The 21,755-nt window shown below is 41.1% G+C and overlaps 1 protein-coding gene across 1 annotated transcript in view; it reads right to left on the bottom strand.

The window, feature by feature from the left end:
• The window catches only part of UROC1 (urocanate hydratase 1), a gene marked incomplete at both ends in the record, with an annotated part of 36,859 nt that extends 15,104 nt beyond the window's left edge, over window positions 1-21,755 (bottom strand). Inside the window, 12 exons of the mRNA XM_080350501.1 lie at window positions 116-213; window positions 909-1,088; window positions 1,794-1,856; window positions 2,323-2,411; window positions 5,970-6,113; window positions 6,703-6,769; window positions 7,750-7,811; window positions 8,488-8,616; window positions 11,521-11,580; window positions 11,859-11,952; window positions 14,588-14,718; window positions 21,630-21,755. Coding sequence (XP_080206627.1) covers window positions 116-213; window positions 909-1,088; window positions 1,794-1,856; window positions 2,323-2,411; window positions 5,970-6,113; window positions 6,703-6,769; window positions 7,750-7,811; window positions 8,488-8,616; window positions 11,521-11,580; window positions 11,859-11,952; window positions 14,588-14,718; window positions 21,630-21,755 — 1,243 coding nt within the window. The remainder of the gene's footprint in view (window positions 1-115; window positions 214-908; window positions 1,089-1,793; window positions 1,857-2,322; window positions 2,412-5,969; window positions 6,114-6,702; window positions 6,770-7,749; window positions 7,812-8,487; window positions 8,617-11,520; window positions 11,581-11,858; window positions 11,953-14,587; window positions 14,719-21,629) is intronic.

Here is a 21,755-nt window from a genome sequence, read left to right as displayed (position 1 = left end):
GCTCTCAGAGAGCAAGAGAAAGAAAGGGTAAACCCTATCCTGCCAAAATATATAGCTGGGAAAATGCATGTAGGATTGTCCTTGCTTCCACCTGACAGCTCCAGGATCTACTCACCAGCCCTTTGAGCTTCCAAGAGAAAAGCATTGCCATAATCCCAAAAAAACATGCCCTTATCAGCCAGTCTGTTAATAGCAGCCACATGTCTCCTCAGACTGAAATAAAAGAAGGAAACAGTTATTCTTGAGATGGATAAAATACCAAAAAGAATAATATCATGAACTCACTAAAGGCATGAAAGCAGGGGGAGACAGATGGAACTGAAAGACCCCAGAGAAACTTAGATATAAACCCATAAGATATCATTTGATATCATTGATATCATTGATATCATCTGATAACCCAGGTGCAGTCTCTGTAGCACCTGTTATACCCAAATCTTGAAGCTATTTACAGTCATTAAGGGAACTTCATTAATTAGCAGAGAGGGGTCACATCTTTCAGCGAAGAAATGCAGCCAGCTCTGAGGATGGAATGTAATAACAAAAAAACAGCCTACGCAAAACTGCAAAACAGTTTAAGAAGTTCACAGAGAAAGTGAACAGAGACAGAAAAACTGAAAATGGCTGAACATCACCGTTCCGGCCTCTACCTTGGCCCAAACAGTGAAATAAATCATTAGTGTTAACCTCTGATTGTATACACTAGAGACTGCTCCTAAAATGATGGGTAAGTGATGTCTGCCAGATCCTGAGTGACACGAGTACCAAGTTGGGAGTTAATTAGTACTGTAGCTCTACCCAGATTTCTACTGAAATACTAAAGAACAGAAAACTCTTGCAAGAAAGACAAAATTCATATCACTCGCAGAACAACCAAACTTAAAAACATGTATCACCAAAACATTTACCTCTCTTGTACCAGGGTCCGGAACTTCCTTGGATCGGTGGAAAGGAGCTGCTTTGCTTCCTCAAAGCGAAGCTGTACTGGGTAGTATCCCCCGCTGAACGGGTTGTGACACGAAGTTTGGTCAGAGCCCAGGTCAACCAGCAGCTCTCCTGTTGTGTCCAGCTCGTACACCAGCCGCTCCCTGGGAAGCCAAGGAATGGAGTGTTTGAGCCGAAGCTGTTTCACGTCCCAGCTCCTCTCTCAGGTGAACTTCTTCCATCCCAACAGGTTGTTTATAAATTATGCCCTTGGCAGGCTAAGTCTTTGTTTTAGGATGCCAGGAGGTAGGAAATTATGGTGACAAAGATTTAGGTGAAACTTTTATACCTCACATTTACCTGTGCAGGAATGCTGATAGATACATCAGATATCAGTTTGACATAGCAGTCTTACTGGTCAGTCTCAACCCTCGGTATGTGGTGTGACAGCAAGATTTATCACTGGATAAAGCCTTGAGAGTGCTAGAATTTCCATCTATCATCTGATTATTTTTATTCAACCAATACCTCAATACTTTGGTTCTTCACTCAAGTCAAAGACACTTTCTTGCTGTCTAGCAGGAGGTTAGAAGGAAAGGGATAAATACTTTCTTCATCCAAGGGAGAATCTTAGCGATCTCTTTCCCTAAGAAATTCCTTGTTCCATAAGGAAAGGAGAAGGTGCATGGGAAGCAAATGGAACACAAGGATGAAGACCCTTCTTTTGACAATACAGTTTTTCATGAGCATCTATAGTAACGAACTCTGCACTAGGTTTAATGCCTCTTCTCTTCCAAGTTTGGGAACTAATTCCAGGTTGACTAACAGCAAGAACATTAATATATCCACTATCCATATATATTACTTACCACAGATCGACCACATTCCCATGGTAACCCAAGCTAAGGGCAATTTTATTCTTTCTTGCATCTCTAGAATAGATTAATAAAATGGTTGAAGAAAATACACCTCATGTAATTTCATCTTGCAATGCACAAATCACAGAATCAAACTCAGAAAAAAAAAAAGTCTATATGTGGTTTCCAACACTCATCAAGGCAACAGATCTTTCAGCCTTCATGTAATTGTTAATCACTGATTCCAGAAAGCTTGAGCAATGCTTCAGGTGTCACATTATTTGTAATTGCTCTATGCATATTCATGAAACTGAATGAAGACGCATTTAACATATATAAATGATGTGAAGCATTGGTAATGGCTTGCAGTAAGCATTGGTAATCACTACTAATGACTGCTGCTGTTTGGAAGGATGGATTCACATTCACAAGCAGAGCTGGAATAAGAAGAGATGCCCCTCAACTCTTATACGCACACTGAAATGTCCAGTAAGGGTTAGGAAGCAGGGATAAACTCACTGAATTATCTTACAAGTCATACCTAAGGCGAGCAATGCAATGGTCCAGGCTGTTCGAGATCTCCATGAGCCATCCCTGCTTGTGACGTTTCAGAAGTGCTGCTTCATCAACCTGAGAGAAACAGCAGAGGTCTTCAAAATCCCCTTTCCTCTATCCACTCATTTTGTCAATTAGCCTGCAAGGCAGAGTGGCAAACAGGAAAAGGGAATAGCCCTGTCTTGGCTTTCAGAATACAGAGTGATTGTTCTGCCAATTCTAATTATTCTTATTGTTTCTTTTCATTATTACATTGAAAAAGAAAAGCCAAAATGCTTCCAATTTATTTTTCAAATCTGGCTATTTTCTGTGAAAATTTCTATTTAAGTAAGGATATATTTTATTGGATCAGATCAGAGATAAACATTTCTGCCAGACTGCCCATGATGAAGCAATGGTTCGCTGAATAAAATTGACCCTCACTTTTTTTTTGACTGCTAGTTGAAAATCTCGACCAAATATGGAAAAGAGGAAAGCATTTTCTTGTCCCAGCCGGCTAACGCCTCTGAAAAATGGAATGGATCAAAACAAAACTATGTCTTTAATTCCCTCTTGTTTGAACTTTGAAGCTCCAAACAAGCTCAGTCCTAAATTTGTACTCTCTTCTGGGCTCAGCTTTTGTGTCCGCGTGTATATGCATAAGAGACAGCTGGATAAAAATATAAAAGGACAGACTAACTGTGGAGGCTTTGGCACAGATTGCATATTAATGGCTCAATGTACAAACTTGCACATCATTAATACTTTTATAATGAGCTATCCTTGGCATAAATCAAGCGGCAAAATTAATTTAAGCCAATTTTCTGTGGTAGGAATGGATTTAAACACCCACAGTGGTGTCTGTGCATAAGAACATGTAACCTGGTTAGCTTCTGGTATTCTATTAATGCACTTTTACTTCTCTATAATCCACCCCCATCATTTTCATTTTATTATTTGTCATTAACAAAGTACTTATATGTAAATTAAATAAGTTTTGTATTCAGGAATTCCTTGAACACCAGGAAACCTCTTTCCTAATTATTCTTAGCATAAGAAACCTTCCATCATTTCCAACATCAGTAACAAAGACTGTCCTTCCAAACCCCCAGATTATGATAATATCAGTGTCACTGCCAATGGAATTATTCAATAAAGTCAGGTGCCGTGAGGAACAGCTTCTTTGGGAGTTATTTAAATCAGCACAGGAGGAAAGATTAAATGGTCTTTATGAATTACAGGAATTGGGTATATTTAAAGCTCAGCATAACACAGATCAGATCTATTTAAATCTGTTACCACATCCTACATATTTTACCTCAGCCCTCTCTGACAGTTCTAGTCTTTCACAGACCTGCAAGCGTACTGAAGAAAACCGGCGTCCTTTGAACCACACTTTCAAAAATAGGTTCATTTTTTGATCAGCATCTCAGGCGTTTAAAAAACTGCACAAACATGATGAGCTAATGTCACCTCCAGTGTAACCTCAGAGAGCTCAGTGCAGCTCAGAGGAGATAGTCTGGCCCTCCACATAATTATTTCGGAAAATTACAGTCTGCTTCGCGTCAAACAGAAGAGGTAAAAGACTTGAACCATTAATCCCTTCTGTCTGAGCTTCGGAAGCCCTGGCTGACAAAATGACATCTCTTGCACAATTCATCAGTGTCATTTGCATAAATAGTTCCTTAAATAAATAATCTATACATATGTATAGCTATCCACATGTGCTCCTGAGACTCATTTCCGACAAGGATCATCTCGCAGGAGATAAAAACCAGGCGATATTCAGTCTCCTGAACAAAATCATCTGCAGCCATAGAGATGAAAGGGACAAAGGACGGCTGTGAACAGCATTCACTGGAATCTCTCCTTTGTACTCCAGCATTTGAAAGGCCATGATGATAGAGCAGAAGTCTGAATAAAGCTAATTTATTCAATAATAATTTATTCACTAATAAACGGAATAAATTTATTTCATCTGCAGGGAGTATCTGATGAGGTCTCAAATACATTTAAAACTCATGAGCTAACAAAACCACTTTCACACTATCATTCTAAAAGAGATGAACCCCTGACCTTCCATGAATAACACCTGAGCTGGCCAGAGCAGAGTGGAATTACAGCATGCCATCTGGGTATACTGACCCATTATGTTTTGAAGTTTAATTATAATTACCATCAGTCAGATTGCAATGTTCTTACCCTTTTCATTGCAGCCAGTGACATGCCTGCAACAGAGGACTGCCAACTAATTCTCTCTATAAATGACTTTGGCTGAGAAGGCTGAACTCCCACACCAGTCAGCTCCAACTGGAGTTTAGTTCTCAGAAGCCTCTTCCTCTGGAGCAGTACCAAGAGTCAAAAGAGCTCAATGCATTTAGGTCAATCCTTAATCTGCTCCACCAAGAGCGTTTCCCCAGCGTACTGAATTCAAAGAAGGTCATGAGGAAAGAAATGTATTGAAGTGTTTATTTTTACTCAATAGTCAGTATAATTAAAGATATTCACTACCATTTTCACAGCATTGCAGAGCAACATTTACTGTTAAAATTGTTGCACTGTTTCTGTCATCCATCCTTCCATCTGATTTGTTAGAACAGAACCCTCTGATAAGCATGAGAGCTGAAAAATGCAGGTACTAGGACAACTCAATGTTACTTTTTAATATGAAAACTTATTTCACTCAAAACTTACAGGCATATATACTTACCAAAATTATGATGATGGTGTTCTGCGTTATATATGCTACTTAAGAATATCTGTGAATCCACTGGATCCTACCATACACTATTCTGATTACTTGGACATTAACAGTCTTTGAATCACAGATCATTATTTGAGTCTTTGGTTATGGGAGGAAATAGCAGGGCTATTTTAATGTATTTGGAACAGAGGAACGTTACATCAGGATGAAAGTCTCTCTACAAAGAATGTATGCTCTGGGTGAGCCTCATGGAACAGGGAAAATGGTACTACAGAACTTCTCCCATCAGCACTTCCCCTCAGCAGAACTTACCTTTGTTTTCTGCAAACTGGGATTCTCCTATGTGCCAGTATTTAACCTCATCATTATCATCATGAAGATAACTTAAAATTCTCAGTTTTACAAAATCCCATTGACTCCAGAGAATCACAAGAAGCACCAACTTTGTTAGTCCCAACCTTGATGAGTGAATCACACCAACCTTTTTAACAGGTACTTTGCCTTGTACCTGATAAAGGTGCCAGAGGCATTAAAGATTAATCATAATGTAACTTAACACCTTTTTAACATGGATTGTTTTCAGCATAAGTGAGTGCAGCTCCCATGGAAATTGCCTGTGGAGGTTACACCCTTTCACACATGAAATGAGGGCAGCTCAGGCACTGAGAATGGCTCATCTGACAGCATCATTCTGCGTTATTTGTGAAGCAATCAAGTTACAATCCATATACTCACAATCTGATCGATCCAGTGAGTGAAAAAATAAAGAGTGGAGCAGCCATGGAAAATGCTCAGGAATGAAAAAGACAGATATAAGAAAAGAGTAATGTTGCTGGTTTTTTTTCAGTTTGGCTTGTCAGGGTTACTTGAGGAACATGTTGGATCAGGAGAATGAGGGTTCTGATTCGGCACATTGGGAGAAGACAGAACAAAAGCAGCATTGCTCTCACCTCTGCAATGATGCCCACACAGCCAGCGATCACCGCGGCCTTCGCTTGAGCCCCACTCATCCCTCCAAGACCAGAAGTAACAAACACCTTTCCAGACAGATCTTCTGCCTTCAAGTAGCGACGGCCTGCATTGAGCACTGTGAGCTGCACACAACACAATATAGCAATTACCAGGAGCTATTGCTCTCTAGAGTCCCTGAAATTTAAAGATCTTCTATCCCTTTTGCAAAGAGAGTTTGAAACTCTGGGATCATTGGGACCGTGAAACTCTTTTAATCTTTTTAAAAGGGAACTTGTTACAGAGTGATGTTATGAAACCATCTGTCCTGATCATTTTTATTTCTCTCATCATAGAACAGGATAGAACAATCACAGGTTCCCAACACGCTGGCTCGTGGGGTAGAGACACTTCTTGAGAGTGGCTGCAAAAGACAGCTGAGGAAAACACCTAAGAAAACAAGCTAAGAAAATGTTTATATCCAACACATTTTGGTCAACTCATACTTCATTTATTGTAGCTAGATACAAGCTCAGACTGAGACCTTCCTTGCAGATTCCTTCAGGATAAGATGCCATGGACTGAGGGGAAGGACACCAAATTTTAAGCAATGAGAATTTCTTCAGTAGCCAGAACATCCTCTCACAGTAAACCGTTCCACTGCAGTCACCAGCCACCCCGGAGATAGCCGCCTCCAGCAGGTATTGACAAATAGACCCTTTCCCAGTTTCTTACCACAGTCCCATGGACAATCCCCTGAGGCCCAATGTAGCAGTAGCTCCCTGCAGTCATCTGCCCATACCTGCAATAGCAACCAACACAACAATGCATGCTACTCAGGCTGGTATGAATTCTGTACATCTCTACATATGTTTACAGTATAACAACAACAAAATCTCTGCTTTGTTTTGTTGTTAGAAGTTTGCTGTTATCAAATTCACAACTTAATTGAGTTTCTTCATTAGCAACGTACCAACATGTTTTCAGAGAATCATTAAGCTCTTTAAACTGAGTTCAGAAACGCCTGGATCAAAAAACTCAGTGTAAACTTGTTTTGGCATTTAGCATAGTGACTAAGACACAAGGACACTCCTTTTCACATTGTTGGCATCTCTGTGCTGTTGTTTTTCAGTGGCACTGGTGCTTTTAAGTCACACAGTCACTTTTGAAGCTGTCAGCCCAAAATGGTTGTCCACATTCCTACGAAGCTGCCAGGAAAGCATCAATGGAAATCCTTTATTCAAGCCTTTCCACTTCTTCCAGCTTCCTTATCTGTACACACCCAGCTCTCCAGCTTTAATTTATTCTCTCCATGCTACACAACAGAATAATATCCCTGTGCTCATCAATCAGATGAGCAGTAAAAAGTGGGTAAATAATCATTCAAAAATATAACAAATAACTTTCTACTTCAAAGTTTTCTCTTAGTGCGAAGGCATGGTTCATAACTTGTATTTTCTGTAGATTGCAGAACAACCACTGCAAAGTAGAACTAGCCAGTGTTATAAGTAGGTGATGATTAAGGTTTCAGACTATAACTCAGCCAAGTCCCACACATAAACCTAATACTAATTCCTAACAGACCTCAATTACATCCTTATATGTGTGGCTGAACATAACTCAAACGCCTAAGTAATTCCACTTAAATTAATGCTTTGCAGCATTAGGACTTTATGCAGCACAGTTGAAATCCATCTGCATTAGATATTTTAACCAGCCGCTGCTTGATGTCTGAATTATGTGAAGTATTTGATACAGTTTAATAGTGAGGTATCTTCTTACATTGTTACTCCCAAAGCAAACATCTTCTCATATTCATCTCTGGTGGAATAGTTGGGAATAACCTAAGGAAAAAAAAAAAATCAAAAGAAAACCCAGATCAGCAAATAAGACATTTAAGCAGATCTTTCTAACAACCTACATTTGTCTAACTATGGCTACACACATAGAAAAACAGTGAAAAGCAAGAGGAGTAATTCAGGTGGTTGATTCCATGCATTATAGTGTTAGAAAAAAGATGTCTGGTATTTCTGGCAGTGTGACTGTCAGGTGAGCTTTAAGGAAAGCAGCTCACGACCCACAAAACTAGGCTGTAGAGAGAGATACAAAATGGCTCAAAAGACTGGCAATGAACCAGCGTGGTCACTTGGCCACCTTGCCTTCCAAGCAAAGCAACCCAGGTAGCTGAGCATCTGATTAAAAATGATCTGTTTGCCTACTGAGGGCTTTTAAATCTTCCAAACTGAGCCTAGCTGAACAGTTCTGGTCAGGAACACGTACACCCCAGGCTCAGTCAGAATAGAAGTCATCTGATAAAGAGGATTGTTCCTTCCACCAATGCAGATCATCACACTCAAGGGAAGAGAGACTGTACTGGAATCAATATTGCAGAGGTCAGACCCCAGATTCTCCTGTGTGCTGTTGTAAGTTCAGGTAGTACACATAACATTTTAATTCAGTAAATACTTGAAAACTAAAGAGAAGAAGAGAGAAATGAGAAAACAAGATGCTAATACGTACCATGCCATTAGTAATGATTAATCGAGGAGCATTCCGATGGCTGGGAAAGAGTCCCAGAGGGTGTCCGCTGTACATTACCAGTGTTTGCTCTTCAGTCATCTCTGACAAATAGTGCATTACCAACCAGAACTGAAAGGAAAAGCAAGCAAAGTGAGGGAATCTGTTTCCATCTTACTTTTGTGTTTCTTTGTGAAGCTCCTAAACTTTGAGTATGAAGGCAGCTATAGAGATGAGGTGTATTTGTATCTGGAATAACAGCCAGAGCTCTCAACACATTCTTGCTTTTAATAAAGTCCATTAAGAAACATCACTCAGCAGGAAACATAATTCACCAACTAGTAAACGCCTGAATAAGTTCCAGAATAATTTCTCCAGTAAAAATCCAGGAATCCTTCATTTTTAAAGCCTTTTTAATTTTATCTTGAAGTTACCCATTTGATTCTGGCACTTTCCTGGCAATCTTTTATAAGGAAAACTTTGCAGTTTGGCTTTGCAAAGTGATGAAAATACCCATGCATATAGTTGATCCTAACCTGAAATGGATAATTCAGCATTGTCTGGTGCTTGTCATCTTTTCAAACTGATATTACAATGTGCACTTAAAAATGAAATAATTCTTCTCAAAGAAAAAAATTCAGCTTTCACTATGGCCAGTGAAGTCCTTGAGGCACCCGGGAGTACACAAATAAACGCATCGCAACTTCATCTGCATAATTCAATAGTTACTCAATATATGCCAAAAAGTAGGTTTTAACCATCTAAGCTGCCAATAGATTTGATTTGCACCCATCATTGTGTGCCACAAAGCCTATGTGTCAACTCGGCCCAAGAAGAGCTTTCCCATGCAATACTGGAATTCAAAAATAGCTTGAAACTAGAGTTGCTGTAGGGACACAGAGGCAATGTTTTGAATGAATTGCTGATCAGAGACAGCAGTATCAATTGGTGTGGGCACTGAACCTCTCTGAGCTTTGATCTGAATAGAAAATGGTGCAGATTTGAAGCCAGTCCCTCCTAACCCAGTTAATTTCCAAGCTGCAAGTTATGTTGAGGAGGAAAGAGGTACTAGAGTTACTGTCTTGCTTTTAACTTCTTTGGTTCAAGAAAAACGCTGAATAACCAAATTCTGGTGCTAGGACAGAACAGGTAACTAGCTGAACTCCCAACTCCTTAGCAGGCTGGGAAAAACATTGTAATAAAACTAGAAGCTGTGAGACACTTAGATCTTCATGCATTGAAAGATATGACTAGCAAGGAGGAGACAAAAGCCTTTCCTGGCTAAGGAACAGTTCTGTTGTCTGCAGGCTTGCAAAGTTAACTCAGGACATGGTTCTTACTTTTAAAATTATTCAGAAGAAAGCACAGGTCTGTGCGGATGTTATAAATCAAACTGAACCTTTTCACTAGGAACTTTGCAATGACAGATTACCAAAAAACATGTTGTTTTCAAGCCACAAACAGAACAAAATCTTCTGTCATAACCAAATAATTCATGTGATTCCTACTCTAAGTAAGAAAAGACAACAAAGTTTTGTTTGTTGTGGTGTGAAACAACTGCAGGTCATGGCTCTGGACAAGAGAAAAGGGAACGTTCCTGACTTTGGCAGCGCTTCTACTTCACCTTGCAGACCAGCAAGACCCAAGGGATGTCAGTCCACTACAGGCTGCTATAGAAACTGCTGGTGCTGCTCACATCAGAAATGCTGCAAAACTCAGATAGTTAACAGGCATCAGTTAACTGGCATTTACTAATTAGTACACAGAATTAAGAAATGGTGTGCACCGCCACGGTACCTTTATTTTTAAAGTCAGAACAGTTTTGCCTCAAAAGCTGCCTAAGACTTTTATTTAACTGCCATTTACCAGGTTAAGAAACTGAAGCAGGAGTTTTGTCTCAGCCACAAACAAATAAATGACAGTCAAACTGCAAGGAAAACACAGGTCTCTCGGTTCCATGTTACAGGGAGGAACCCATGCCTCTCCCCGACCCAGGAACTTCATTTACACATTAGTTTTGCTTGGATTTTTAATAACTAAGAGGCCAGATTCAGGCAAAGCCCTGACAAGGAGCATACACGATCCTTTCTGACAGAAGTTGGCTCCTGAAGTCAGGTTTTGTTTGCATAAGCTACAGATTCAGAAGCAAAATTGTCATTCACAATAACACTTGTGCCATCCACACTCAGGATGATTGGTCATTAAATGTTCCTCCTGCCACCACACACCTGTAGAGGATTCAGACACAGAGAATTGAACTTATAAAAAACATGAGTCTAAATATGTTGCTGAAGTCAAATATCTCTTGAAAATGTTTCCCACACGCATTTTGCAGTACTTGGGTTAAATTGTATTTATTACCATTTTTTTTCAATAGAGAAAGAGAACAGAAAACATACCACCACACCTTAAACATCTCAGCTCTGATTTTAGACAGGCTTTTACCCACCTGCCATTATTCTCAGTAGACCAGGGGTAACACTGCTAGGCCTGGCAGGGAAGTGCTCTATGATCTGACAAGTAAATATGTAAGAATTTACAGCTAATCTGATTTGCTTGGAAAAAGACTCAGGATTGCATTTTCTTTAATCAAAGTCTCTTTTCTTTTAATTTCACTATTGTTGTGAGAAATGATGCAAAAGAACCAGAAAGAAGCAAGCAAAATATATACCTTTTTGTTTCCTAGAATTCATTTTTACTCGAAAGTTGTATGTCAAAAATACACAGGCACATAAAAATGCATCAAAGGGGAAAAAACCAATACAACAAACAGTCTTTACATCATCATACGCAGCTTGGTATGTTTATGGTTTTATGTTTAGTATTTCCACTGTGTTGCCTGTGCTCTCCTTAGTAAACAAAGCTCTCCCCATCTACGCAGTTCCTAAGCGAGCATTCCTCTAGCCAGACAGGATGTTTTGGAGTATTTTGAGACAGCGACTGCCAAGAATGATCACAAACTGCCTGAGCAGAATGTGCGTGGGGGAGGGTGAAACTGGTTTTGTGAAGCAAGTTGGGAAAGCAGCGATATCCTACCTGCGCCCAGTTGCTGAAGACCTGCCCGTTTCCTCCATAAGTGACGAGCTCCTGGGGAAACTGAAAAATGCAATTTAACAATCAGAAGGCAAGCGCTTTCCTGGAGCCTTTCACTCTATCTCCAAGCTATTATTTTAGCCTCAGTAATAAACTGCATCAACACTCTCTGGATTCTTGAAATCAGACAGTATCATAGAAGTGATAATCATCTACACAAGGAGTAATTTCACCTATATGCCTAAACCCTTCAGTTTTCACATGAAAACACACGCAAGAAGTAACTTGCAGATTTGCTGCTGCCCTACAAATCCAGGCTCTTTATTTCCACTGTACCTTACCTGAGCCACTGAGGGATCCAGATTATTCATGATCATCAACATAATGGCAGCAGCCGATTTGGTCTTGCACGGGTATTCTCCTATGGGGTACGCTCTGAAACAGTCATCACAACAATTTAGAAGAGGCACTTTGACTCACAAGGGCAACCACAACACACCCCAAAGAAACATCCCTGCGTGCCAACACATTTGAGTTGCAGGCTTTTTATTCAGTAGGGGAGAAAAACAAAAGTGCAGATCTGAAATTTCACATGCACCTTAACAGGCAAGTCAGGATTTAATTGTTTTCAGAACTAAGCAAATAAATGTATTCAGCTTATCATTTGCCAGATCCGTTAATCACAGTTGGTTATAAATATGGTGGCCAAGAGCTCTTCTTGCTTTTTAACTGCATTATTTTGGAGATGCTGCAACTGGTCTCTGCAATGTAGTTGCCAGGCCAAGGAACAGAGACCTGCAATGCCAAGGAAAACAGCATTGGTGGAAGGTGCCGTCGGGCTCATCAGCCCTTGCTGCTTAAGATCCTATCTAAGGAAAAACATCCAGCTTGAATGTCAGTCCCAAAGAAGCTCAAAAACTGAACTCGTTAGGAGAAATATGGGCCTTTTTCCTGAAAAAGATGCATTTGGCCAGGAAGATGAGAGGTGAGGTACGGGAAACCCTCACAAAAGTGTTCGAGTTGGGTTTCTCGGCGCTTATGTGCGTCAATGCCAACTGCTGCCATCATCTCACTGTTATCTTCTCCTCCACCATCTGTTTGTCTTATGAAATTGCTCTGAAACTTCTAGTCCAAGATTTATAGTGCAGCTCTTTGGGGCAGGGACAGTTCCTTTGCTGTGTTTGCACAATTGTGATGCCAAAAGGAAGCGTAACCACCGATCAAGAGTTTTGCACTTTCTGCAAGCAACGACGCCATCACAGATGCTGGAAATTCCTGAAGGTAGATGGGATCATTTGACATGGTTTCTAAATGATCTTCCTTTTCTTGGACCATAGATCTTCAGTGGTTGGACGCTTGCTTTGTAGAGGGAAGACAGTTACACTGAAAAGCTTAGGCTGAAGAGTGCCAACTACAAAAAAGAAATTAGACATCCCCTGACCAGCTCATGAGCCAAGATCTGGAATGTATATTCTACAGATTTAGCAAATGGGCTCCTTCCATGATCATATGCACCTTATCCTCACTTCTTACATCAGGATACCAAAACAAATACCTGGCAGTCGTTGCCAAACCGGGAGGGAAAGCATTTGCGTTTTTCCACAATACTTTTTTATTAGTGTTTTCCGCTTTTCTAAGGCTGATGTGATAATATAACAGAATTTCTTTGGAATTATATCAATTCATCAAGAAGAGATATTGCCACATAATATTGCCCAGAACATGAGAAACCCAAAATTCAGATATCAGCTGAACATGGGAACATGGGTGTTAAATGGAATAGAACCAAGTTGGACTGTGCTCCCTGGGACATACAGAACCAAAAACCACATACTACCCAACCAAAGAGAACAAAAGGCATTTTCTTGATCTGAGACCGTAAGAATCAGAGTGATCAGTGAAATGGTCACAAAGCAAAAAATTATTTGAAGCTATCAAAGAGTCACTGATGCCAGTGATGGAAACAAGCTGGTGGATGGTCTCATCCAAGCCTGGCTGGGAAGTGTCCTCATCTGCAGGTTGGGATCAGGGCCCTCTCAAGTCCAGCTCTGCAGTAACTTCCAGACAGTCTTCTGTTTGTCTTCCCGTTAGCTGAATTCTGCAAGAGCTGACCCTAGACTAGCATGGACAACACAGAAATACGGATGTCTGTGGAAATCAGAGTGCTTTCTAGTGGCTTGCTTTATTCAGTTTTCTGTATAGACATTAACCAGGCCCCTGCTGGATGCAAAAAGGAATCAATCAGTCTAAAAAAAGCAGCTAGCCCCTGGCAGCCCTCTCTAAAACTGGTTTGCTTCACAAACATTAGCCCCATCAGCCCCAGAATGAAGTGGTGCTCCAGGATCAACATGCAACAGGCACAGCACATTACAAACCAGGGTCAGATATAGGTTTGTGATGGAAAAATGTAATGTCTTAAGCCCGAAAAGCCTTCTCTGTGAGACTGGGAAGCAACCGGCCACTCATAGCAGGTCTCAAGCCATCTCCTCATCTGATCCTACCTCTTGATTCAATTGAGACTCCACTCATACCAGCTCAGAACCTCTTCAGGTTTCCTGTCCAGGTCACAACCAGAGGTCTCTGAGTAATGACTGGCCCGTAGAAACTAAGTCTTGCCATGAGGCAGAGCGTTTGGGGTCTCTGTGTATGGTAAAGCCTGCATTACCAAGCACACAACCTTGCACAATCCTTTCCCTGTGCTCAGTTGTGCTGAGTTGTGCTGTCCTGGCCCTGTCCCAGCCCGTTCAGAAAGGTGAACGCTCTCCCAACTTGTCCCATGGGACTCCCACGAGAACAGGGAGCAGGATGAAAGCTGGAGAAGCAGGATCACTGTTATGCAGCTTTAAAGAAAAAAATACAGTATCACTCACTGGAAATGAAACCACTGCTATCTAATGACAAACAGATCACCCAATTTATTCAGATTATGTACTTCATTGATACCTTATGACACGGCTTCTACTACAGGTAAATCAAAGCACACCAATGCCACTGTTTAAAGGTCAGTTCCACAGGTGAAAGCTGGTAACCAAATGGCAGTCAAATGCAATGTGAACCATGCAGTCCTTACCTCATCTCGATATCTGGGAAGAATCTGTACATATAGATATGGCCATACAGCCTGAGTTCTTCAGCAAATTCCGGTGCCAGCTTTTTTTGTATTTCAGGTGGGAAATAACGCAAGGCATTGCGCAAAGCCAGCTGCGAAATAAACCAAGAGAGACAAAAAAATCAAGGTAACAGAGAAATGGAGGTAAGGGGATGCCCCTGAACTTTAACCTGACTCAGCTGGAAGCCTGCCTAAGCTATCAGCAGGATGATGGAATTTAAAAGGCCAAGCTCACACCAGGGATGCCCCATTCCTGCTTTCCTGTGGAACTGCCTCCACTTGCATCTTTTCTTGTAGATTCAATTGCTGTACACCAATAACCCTTTCCTTTCCACCTCCCCAAATCTCCATGGAGAGACCCCAGAGATTTGTTAAGTGGTGCTCAATCCTATCGATTTCAGACATGGGCGAATTCCCTCTCACAATGCTAGGGGGCACTGAACTACCAAGGAAAACATTGTTCAGAGATCCTTAGACTGAGACCATGAACTTATAGACACACTGAAGACCCGACTGTACTTTCCATTCAAAAAAGGGGGTTTTAGCCCTGAGTTACGTGACATACTCCCAGATGAGTTCTTGGGCTAAGTTTTATTTAAGTTCACTACATTTAGCATCCTAATGTATTGCAGAGGGTGGTGGTTTATTTTATTGATGCTACATGTATCACTTCCAAATTAGCTGAAGCGATCACCAGGCACTGAATTAAATTCTGCAGATGATACTACGTGGTTTACACTCTCTATTGCGTTCAAAGACATTGCCTATGGTTTGCAAAGTACAGTATGTCCTCTTGAATGAAAGAAACCATAAATAAATCACTATCTTTAGCAACAGTCTGTTAAGTCATGCCTCTGTATTCCATGTTCCATATGATTAAAACCATAATGAGAATGAAGATTTTTCTAATCTTCAAGAAGTCAACTTCACGCAAAGATGCTAAAAGATCTTGTAAGTTCCCTGACAAACGGCAACACTACCAAAATAATTTTTAGTTGAAGAGATTCACTGATCATATGGAATTTCACATCTTCATTAGGCTGATTTTTAATGGCTGTGGAAAGGATAGAAAGTGATCAAGCTTGCTTCCAAATCTGATAACAGTTTACAAAACCACCAGGAAAGCCCAGTTTTGGAAAGGACCAAGTATAGCAAGGATACTCCGTTTGTGACACCTGGCACTGGCAAGTCAGAGAGTTACGGAAGAAAGTATTTCCTGGAGCAATTGAAGGGGTGGGCTGTAGTACAGGTATCTAGAACAAAGGCATCTAGAAGCATCCAGTCCAGGTATCATCACCATCCATCCTGGTAAGAAGTCCTGAAAAGCTCTATAAAGCCCTCAGCTCAGTAATAAACCTCCTCACTCAACGTGAGGATGGTCTGGCTCATAGGTGCTCTCCAGCTCCTTCATCTGAGCATACTGGTCTCACATACCTCAGAGTACACTGAAAGAACAATATCTCTACATCTAAAAATGCCCCATACTAAGAGAGGTTTTTGGTGGTGTACTTGCTACTGAACAGGCAGATAGGTCAGACCTTTTCAGAGCAGTGATTCTATACTGATTTGCACCAGCTGAGGATCAGACCAGTAAACCCCTACAAATTAGATTCACCATTCCTCACAGAGAATGACAAGGTGGGGAGAGAGCTATTTGCCAGATGAGAAAATGCAAATTCTGTCCTCAAACACTACCTTACTCTTCTCCAGTTAGATAAACAGTCATTTTTCAAGGGCATGTTATTAATAAACACTAAAATCCCAGCTATATCAACACCACGACAAAATACATGGGGATTTTCAAAGCCAATCTCAGAAGCAAGCAGCCACCACAGTGGGTTCTAGGTTTAAGAAATTTTAGGGAATAAAATCACATATACCCCCTACAACAACAAAATCAAGAGGAAACCATTGCCACATTTGTCTGCCTATGAGAACTACAGAGAATTATCAAGACAAGTGTTTTGTTTCCAGTCTGGCAAGGATCACCCTGTCTTTGATCAATATATTATTTGTATCATAATGAAACTGATGGGCAAATATTTTTCTTCGCCCTAAAAACACAAGCAAGCGAGATCTGCTTGGGCTTTCAAATAAATTCACTTAGACTAAGCCTCTAGCCTATTAATGTTACACATTAGCAGAAGCCTGAATTTTGATGATGCAAACATTAATGAAACATGAACTTGGATGTTATATGAAGGGTGGGAAGGGCACCTTGGTTGCACAGACAATAGGGAACTGATCTTATGAAAAAAGACTAGAACAGGGGCTTGTTTAGCTTAACTGAACCAAGGTGACATTTGATTGCTGTCTCAGTGCAGGATAAATGTCAGAGCAGGAAGGAGTTTCAGGGAAATGCTGGAAAGGGAATAAATAGCTGTGAATTAGCCATTAAAAAAATGTAGTATTGAAATTAAAGAATTTAAATACAAGAGAGTCCGAAACACTCTCTCAAAAGGAGAGCTAGGGCTCTTAAAATTGCTTAGATGAAGCCCGACTGCTTTATGAAAGGGCAATTGCCATGTGCATCAGGGAGAATTTTGCATATTCGTTATTGAGTCATAAATTAAATAACCTGAGAAAGACAATCAAGAAGCAAATTCAAATAGGCTGCTCATCATGCTTTTGTGGAAAGACAATACAAGGCCATTATTCCTTACATTTCATTAAAGCGCCATACAAAACATTATTCTGACCTCTAAGTAGGATTGGTTTTACCTATAAGTTGCACGTTGCATTCTGAATATTAGATATTGTGCATTTGATATAACTTCCACTGACAGAACCTTAAGCCACACATGCTCAGCACCTTTGAGAGAAAGAAAAACAGGTCCAGAGTTCATTGAAGATTAATAAAAAAGATTAATAAATTACACTTATACTCCTGAGCCTGATAGGCTATTTAAAAATAAAAACTGCTCTGAATTTGCTGAGTTACTGATTCAGTTGAGCTCAGTGCAACTCAAGCATCAGATGCCAAAGTACCCTCTTAGAACTGCCAGCTGGATCTAACATCTGATTTTTGCGTTTAAGCTCTAGTCACTAGTAGGATGACCATTTTTGTATTCACTGGTATTTATACAGCAAAACAGGATCCTGTGGCTATTTAATAAAGATTCAGATGTCTCAGTGTCAAGAAAATGTAGTCAAAAGAACCCATGAAATCCTGCTCCCGTTGATCAGCTGTAAATATCTTTGTTGTGAGATCCCTTTGTTGAATAACTAGTGCCTCTTCAGAATGGCATTAATTTCCCTTTCCTAAAAACATCATCAGGACTTCCAGTTTAAGAATCTTGAACACTCAAACACTAACATTTGCAGCCTCCCTGTTTACTGCGGGAAAGGGAAGTGTGAGGAAAGCAAGTGACTCCCGAACTCTACAACCATTTCATTCTTAGTGCTGTGCTTTCCCAGCAGGGCTGTTGTTTGCCTCCTACTCATCCTTTCCTGCCTAACGATATCCAGGCCGAGAATCTTTCCTGGCACTATTCTCCAAACAGCAACTGTAAAAGCAAGATGGTTGTTTCATATATTATTCCTCTTGATGGGTCCCAGTTTAGACCAGCTCAGTTGGGAAGTGAACATGCTGATTTCTGACTGGCCATTGCTATAAATGCCCTATGGACCAGGAAAGTTCAACCAAGTTCTTTATAATCTAGACATAGAATAACTCCGGTTTGAAGAGACCCTCAAGGTCGTTGAGTCCAACTATAACCTAACCTAACTCCGGCACTAAACCATGTCCCTAAGAAACTCATCTATGCATCTTTTAAACACCTCCAGAGGTGATGACTCCACCACTTGCCCAGACAGCCTGTTCCAATGCCTGACAGCCCTTTCCATGAAGAATTTTTTTCCTACTATCCAATCTGACCTTTCATGGTGCAACTTGAGGCCACATTTCAGAATAAGAGCCAACAGGTTGGTCTTCCTAATATGCATACAAACTTTTAACAGTGGCCTCATTTCTGGATGCGTAAAGCAACCATTAAGGTCAAATGTCCCACTTCTTCACCAGAAAGTTCAACAAGAACTTCAGGCACTACACAACTTCACAGGCTCTGGTTTTCAGCTCCTTGCACTAGGATGTCATGAAGCAGCAAGGCCCAGCAGCTCCCTTAGGGTTATGGAGCCAGAGTGACAGAGCCAGCAGGATGGTTTCCAGCCTCTTAGTACCTGAGGGAGGTGATCAGGGCAGCCCAGGGGTGGCAGCCAGGTTCCACCAGGAGTCCAGCTCATCAGGCAAGGTAATGGTGATGTGCAGACCTTGGGCCAAGCTAGGAGAGCAAGTCAGAATCAGGTCTGGTGATGGTTACCACAAGGAGAACGCCCAGAACTCACCAGGAAGGTACATAGTGGCAAAGTCAGCCATAGCTGGGCACAGAGACACCCCATGACAGAGCTACAGACACATCACCAACTCAACTAAGAAAAAAGTCCCAGGCCTGAGCTTAAATGGAGGCCCTAAGCCTATGGGCTGAGGGTGTGAGTGGAGATCTCAGGTGAAGCTCATCAAGGTCATCAAGGCCCATTACTGACCTCAGAGTCCTGTGACAGAAACACAAATGATCCTTTGCGCAGGCAGCAGATGATCATGTTGGGGTAGCAGGAAGATTGTAACATGATTTGGCTCTAAGATAAGTAAGGGAACTGCTGCATGGATGAAGACAGTACCATTTTTTTCAGACTCTGAGCAACGCTGAGAAGTGCATGTTCTTCCTAAGCTGTGCCAGCTTTACTGAAATGCCAATGATTTTTGAGCATGCAGCTTGTTCTGCAAAGGATGGATCATGCAGAAGATTTTATAGGCAATTTCTTTACAGCATGTTTACATTAACATACAGATGCTAAGAAACAGCAAGGTAGGGTTTCCTGAGCTGTGGAGGGCAAGAGAGAGAATGTGGCTGTTTCAGGTCTCAGGCAAAGAATGCTGAAGGAAGAGAACTCAGAAAACATATAAACAGAATCGGTTTTGAGAAATGGCTTGATTTATCCAAGAAGATTAAAGTATGTATTATAGGAAGAACTATATACCTCTTCAGCAAGCCCCAAAACACAGAGAACTTTATAAATCTCACTTACAGAATTTCTATTATAACCATAAAAAGAGGCCCAAGAAGATAAAGCACTGGCAGTGCTAAGGTTTTTTATTGTGGAAAGGGCTAAAACTGCAATGAAGGCATATGAAGAGAGGGACAAATCCTGAGGAAATCAGCAAAACATTATTAACTTCTGTCAAAGCTTCCCCTGAGTACTTCAGTTAGAAAATGAACAAAGTGTCACATACAATGACAAGCCTTGCAATACGCTCAGCGTTACACGCTGCCAACAAGATCTGGAAGCTTGTTTCAAGACTTACACAACACCATACAGACAGACAGCCTCTTCTGGAGTTGTCTGTCCACATGGTTTTCTGAGCACGGAACACCTCTTAGAAAAAAAAGATATTTGACCTTTCAGATATAAAATAAATACCACCTGAGCCTCTAACTCTGTTAAGAGTTTAAGGTGGAAGATTCGGAGTAAAATAGATCAGAAAGGAAGCTTTTAAATCGTTAACAGTCTAATAAAAAACTCAACTAGCATGACCTCTTATCACATGTGGTAGATAAGAAGGAGAGATGTAGGTAGGATGTTAGACGGTACACTGGGACCAGGGAATCGGCCTACTGCCATCTCCCTGCAACACTTAAAGGAGGCAGGAAACTATTCCAGTTTCTATATAGGCAAGAGGACTTTGTCATTACCTTTCTCTCCAGGTAGAGAGTAAGGTTTGGCGTCCTTTTGAGAAACACCACCTTCTCTCCTGCAACACGGACTCCTCCACACTATAGCAGACTTCTCCTGGGGAAAAGTGATTAGCAAAGGCAAGGGATAAAACGGAGATGATTGGCAATGTTCCGACATGCGGTGAAACTCACTCCCTGCTCCTTTACCCTCACAGCCATCACCACACACCACAGCCCCCTTCTTCCGCACGCTTAGTAGCCACAGTTCCACGTGTCTGAGCTGTCCCAGGCACGAACAGCATGCCTCAGCCATGAACGCTCCTGACATTGAAGTATATCCTCTTTGGATATCTCACAGCTGTTCCTCTTTCTACCCTTTGACTAGGCTCTGCTCTGCTGCTGCAAGTGGGCTTTGAAAGAATTTGGCTGCTCATGCCAGTGGGGAACTCCCACGAAGGCAAAAAAGTTGCATGCAACTTGTTAGTGGGGAAGGAACTTATCTGTTCTGACCAGAATGGTACATTTTAAGTGATGTTACACGTGATGAAGCACAGACTTCCAAACTAAGGAACTCACCTTATCCTCTCCCACACAAATTCCTAAGGATCTCCACCCATTGACCATTATTTTCTGCTGATGACATTTTTAAAATCACTAACGTGAAATAATGCAATGATTACTTTAGTGTGTACGTAGACTATTCAAACAAAAAGAGACAGAAAAAGAATTACACAACTAAAGACAAATAATTAACTCCCTACAAACTTGCCTAAATTCCAGGACACTTCAGACTACTAGTTAAAATGATTTATCTTTGGATCTCTTATGCAAATATACATATGTGTAGCTTGCACCACGATGTTGATTCACCACATTTGACATTTATTGTATCTGAGGGATTAGCTTTCACTCCCATACATATGCAGTGTTTTCACAACAGCGGTCATCATTTCACCTCCAAGGAACAACGCTGGATTGACAGCATTGAAGTCTCATGCCTTTTGTTTAGCCAGTCAAAGTCATGGTAGCTGTTGGGCCATGAATTTCCTTCATATCAATCTGCTTATCTCTGGGGGGGGAAGAAAGCAAGCAAGCAGAAGCGTTTTCAGCACTTTGTCCCTTTACCCATTGAAATTATAACACCAAGGAAACACGTTTGCCACAAAGTTAGGTGAATATTCAGAAAAGCATTTCAGGCAATCAGGTCTGCTGCCCTGAGCTGCATTTATCTGAAAGGAAGAGAAGTGAGGCCCTGGGAAAGCCCATGTTACCTTTTTCTCCTGACCAGTGAGATTAGGAGTTCTCACGGGTGCATGGGGTATTCCTTTCCTCCGACCTCTGTTTTCAGGCAACGGGTATAGAGGAAGGCCACGACAGATTTCCTTCAGGCTGGTCAT

This window comes from Nesoenas mayeri, assembly GCF_963082525.1.
Source record: "Nesoenas mayeri genome assembly, chromosome: 10".
Taxonomy (NCBI): Eukaryota; Metazoa; Chordata; class Aves; order Columbiformes; family Columbidae; genus Nesoenas; species Nesoenas mayeri.
Note: the sequence above shows the minus strand (reverse complement) of the source record. Positions and strands in the feature narration are given on the sequence as shown.